We start from the raw sequence: 4,374 nt of genomic DNA, 5'->3' as shown, positions 1-4,374 counted from the left end.
TAGGGAAAATAAATAAATAAATAAAGTTTGGAAGTAATCAGTATTTTGCCAGAATTCCTACTTCTGTTGTAAAATACCACCCACAGTGCTGTGAAAGTGAAGAAGAGCTTTTCTTTGCTAAGCAGGTTTTGGGCTTATTATTCTTGTAAGCTGAGAAGAGGGATTCTGTTCTTATTGTATTTAGCATCTTTGTTTTGATCTCTCCCCTCCAAGACATAATTCATTCTGCAGGACCATAGTCTGTGATCCTTATAAGAAATTCTGCTGGTAAACATGATGTGATTAAGTTCCTCTGAAGTCTGATAAACAATAAACTAGCAAGCATAATAGCGGATTACAGCTCAAATTGGCAGTTGGCATTTTCAGGATTTTCTGCTAGGTGGTGCACAGTTCAGCGCAGGATTGCTAGCCATAGGATGTTTCTCAGTTATATTACTGGCTGTGTCACACGTGGCTGATGTTATTCTAGGAGGTCATTCAGTGCCTCTAGCACAATTCACCCATAAAATTGTGTATCTTTGAGAAACTTGACTAATGCTGTAAATGCTTTTGAAAACCTTGGGTGAGAGTTGCTACAGAGTATAAAATGTTAATCGGACCATAAGATAATTCTGGAATTATCCACTAGTAGAAAAATGTAACTGATGGAGGATGTGATCTAACTGCATAAAGTACTGGTGTTCTTGTTTGTTCACCGCATGTGTAGCTTGAATACCTGAGGTTGCAAGAGGTGGCTAAGAAATGCTTATGGTTAATATAAACGTTGATGATTTGGACTGGGGTCTGTAGCTGAGAAAATACATGTTTATAGTTTCATATGAAAGATGATGACAAGAATTGCTCAACGGGTAAATTATCTGTATGAGATCATTGACAGGTTATCTCTAGACGAGATAAGAATGCAAAAATTGGAGGCTGGAAAGAAGAGGAAGGAACATGGTTTTACTCAAAGGTATGACTTCAGAGCAGAATAACACGATTGGAATATTAACAGACTGTGGCTAGTTAGGAATTGTGGACATGTAAGAAAAAAGGGAGACTATGTAAGCTTGAGGAGCAAGGGTGACGCACATCTGCCAAAATCAGAAAGCAGTGGAAATAAACTTGTTGAAGGTTCACAGCTGCTGATAAATAAAAGGAGAAGGCAATGCTGCCATGGCAGCAGCTCTGTACAGACAATCCCAAGTCAGATAGATAAGGCTTCTTCAAATAGCAGAATTATCTTGCCTCTGGGACTTGGTTTAAATGTGCTAACATATTCGAGTAATTAAAAGAATACTGCAAAACAAGCTGTCTAAAAAAGTTTAGGAACATGCTGCAAACAGCATCTGCTTCTTGTCAATAGAGGTTTCTTAGTCTTTGATTCCTGCCAATACAGAGCATTGTGAAATACTATGAAGGCAGAAGGCAATTTGATCACAAAATCTAAGTTGTGAGGAAGATGGATAGACAGCAGATTAGAAAGCAGCACGATATAATAGACTGACCTGGGAAACAGGTAGGCTGCACCCAGCTCAGGAAAGAAGTGTTCAGTGTTTGTTGTTTCCTTAACCCATGTTCAGGAAGGAAGCACAGACTATCCAGCGTGGATCCCAGTTGAGAATGTAGGAGGTGATCTAACAGATTCCCTTCTCTTACCTGAGGCTCAGGAAAGAAGTGAATGGAAATTAAAAGCCATGTCAGATTCCAAAGGGAATGTGTATAAAATAGCCCTAAGGAAGTATGTATGGATGAAGGCAGAAAATCTAGGGTCAAAATAGCTGCCTAGCAATACCTAGAGGCTAAATGGCAGGATAGATGTGGTGTTTAGGTACAGAAGTAGCAGGAAGACGACTAGGAAAATTGTGTGCGCCACTCCTTAAGGAAAGGAGAGTTATCAGAAGACATTATCTGATACTGTCATCTTCTGATATCAGAAGAGGCCTGATACTGTTTTCCAAGTGTTGGAAGAAAAGCCAGTAAGGAAAACTTTCTAAGTGATCAGACTGGTAAGTGCTGCAGTAGGTGTCAGAGAGAGATGGTACAGCTTTTCATGAAAGTCTTGAAAATAAAAATAGTAAGCATTGGGTAGAATGCTTTAGTTGAGTCTCTCTCCTCTTGAGGAGAGAGACTAACTAGATAGATACAGAAAGAGAGAGACCTTCCAGAGACTATGATTCATGAATATATGACATTTTTGTCCCTACAGGAAAAAGGACTGTGGAGAAAGATGGTGACGATGATGAACCAAATGAATATGACCTTAATGACAGCTTTATAGATGATGAGGAAGAGGAGTGCGAACCTACTGATGAAGACTCTGACTGGGAACCAAGTTCGGAAGACAAGGATAACGAAGATGTTGAAACGCTTTTGCAAGAAGCACGTGGATTTGTTAAGACCAAAAAGTAGCTGCACGGAACAACATTACGAATGTCCAATCTGGTTGTGTTAAAACATGGATGCACAAGGAGAGGAATTGCTTGGAAAACTCTTTTTTTCCTCAGTGATGTCGGCACTACAGGAAGATTTTAATGGGGGAGAGGATTCAGCAATGCCTTTCTTGCCCATATGTACTATTTTGGTGGGGGTTTTTTGGTTCTATTAAGTGGTGGAGCCAGAGGACTGAGCTCTGCAAGTTTTTTGTTTTGTTTTTTTTCCTCATCTATTTCTTTTGCAGCACCATTGGTGTCTCATAGTTTGAAATACAATTTTAAAGGTTGTTAATGCTTCATCTTGCTGTGCTTGAAAGAAATATTGGCATTACAAAAGCCTTTTGTTTTGCTGAAACACAATATGTACTATGTTGAATGAAGAGGAGTTATACTTCATACCTGTAGTATCGCAGACTAATTGTTGGCCATCACTGGGGAATCTGTCTAAACCATTTTTTAATGTTCTTTTGAGTTAATGCAGTCTTAAACTTCATTAGTCTGCTACTAGCTTTCCTTTTAGGTGTCATTTCTTTGATTCTCTTGATGTACAGTTGTTAAATACAGGTTGTCTAAATCACTTGAGAACACTATCTCAGTGTATCGAACCACTGGTTGTCTCAACAACAATTAGGGTGTATTTGCTCTCGTTACAGTAGTACCTCTTCCCATGCCTGTAAGTCGCTGGAATTGTGTTCAGTTCACAACAAAGCTGAAGTCTTGATGACTGTATTTTTGCACAATTAAACTTGTAACATACTGTGGCAAACAAGGTGTAACTGTGTCTCTCTGATTTCTAAAGACTTTGTTGGAAGATCTTGCCTTCGGTGTGTTCACAACTTTCCTGAGCTTTCAAGAAAGTTAAAAAGTTTTAGTGTGTTTCAGGACAGATGACTGGAGCTATGTGAATTTGGCACTTCTTTGGACACAGGCCTGAAATTCAGCAGGGGAAGCATTCTTCTGTGGCTCTGGTTCCCCTGTGATGAACATCTGCTCAATCATGGATGAAAACAGACATCCAAATAACACTCAAGCTTTTCAGTTGGGTGGCAAAATGTTCTCTGCTTAAAATAAAATGGCCATTGCTGCTGCAAGCTGGCATTGGGCTGCTTTTGGATGCAGGATCATCTTTTGCCAATTGTGTGTCAGAAGCTTCTCTCAAAAATCGTAGATACTGAAAATGTAAACATTCATGATGGGCAACTGTTCTGAATTTGGAGAACATCAGCTTCTGTTGGCCAGTGGCTTACTGTTTGCTAAAGCTATTTCGTACAGAAAGAATCTAGTTAGTTTTTTACAGTGTCTGATGATTTTTGTGACCATAATCTTCCTCAAGCCAAAGCATTCTGTATCGTAGCATTATCCTGTGAATGGCTGTTTAAGCTGCTCTCAGGAGCTACTAGCCTTTACTTTGAAAGTAGAAATAGCTTTTTATTGGTGGAGGCTACCAGTGAGATATGTAATCACAAAAGCAAATTTAGAAGTAATTCTTGGTTTTGCATGATAGATCAAGTTTTAGTACTGATACATCAGGACTGAAAAAATTATGTATGACCAAAGCAGCACACTGGGAAAGTTAAAGCCGTAATCAAGCTGCTCTGTACTGGTAGATTGAAGTTCTCTCTGTTTAAGCGTATTTTCCTGTTCTTGTATTCTTTCCTTAACAGCAGGATATGTTTTTAATCTTCTGAAGGGATGAACTTGTAACTCAAGGATATTGGAATATTTTCGAAACTACTGTGTTTGAGGTGCAGATGAGACTACTCAGACACCCAGCAGACCCTCAAATGTCAAGTTACCCAATATTTTTTTCAGTGAGTCAGGAATGCACCACAACTTAGTGGGCTGAGTCTAGATAGTCCTATGATTAGACTCACTCTGGCTATAGTTTATTCTGTAAATATATTACTGAAATAATAAAAGGCACATTCTGACTATCTATGCCAATTGCCTCCAAAAGGCA

General features: G+C 39.0%; 1 protein-coding gene across 1 annotated transcript in view; it reads left to right on the top strand.

Annotated features, from left to right (window-relative positions):
* The window catches only part of APLF (aprataxin and PNKP like factor), a 25,842-nt gene extending 22,662 nt beyond the window's left edge, over positions 1-3,180 (top strand). Inside the window, exon 9 of the mRNA XM_009325006.1 lies at positions 2,189-3,180. Within this exon, the coding sequence (XP_009323281.1) occupies positions 2,189-2,391 (203 nt within the window). The 3' untranslated portion in view covers positions 2,392-3,180. The remainder of the gene's footprint in view (positions 1-2,188) is intronic.
* Positions 3,181-4,374: the final 1,194 nt, after the last annotated feature.

This window comes from Pygoscelis adeliae, unplaced genomic scaffold (genome assembly GCF_000699105.1).
Source record: "Pygoscelis adeliae isolate BGI_AS28 unplaced genomic scaffold, ASM69910v1 Scaffold46, whole genome shotgun sequence".
NCBI classification, from domain to species: domain Eukaryota; kingdom Metazoa; phylum Chordata; class Aves; order Sphenisciformes; family Spheniscidae; genus Pygoscelis; species Pygoscelis adeliae.
This window is presented reverse-complemented; position numbering and strand designations above follow the sequence as displayed.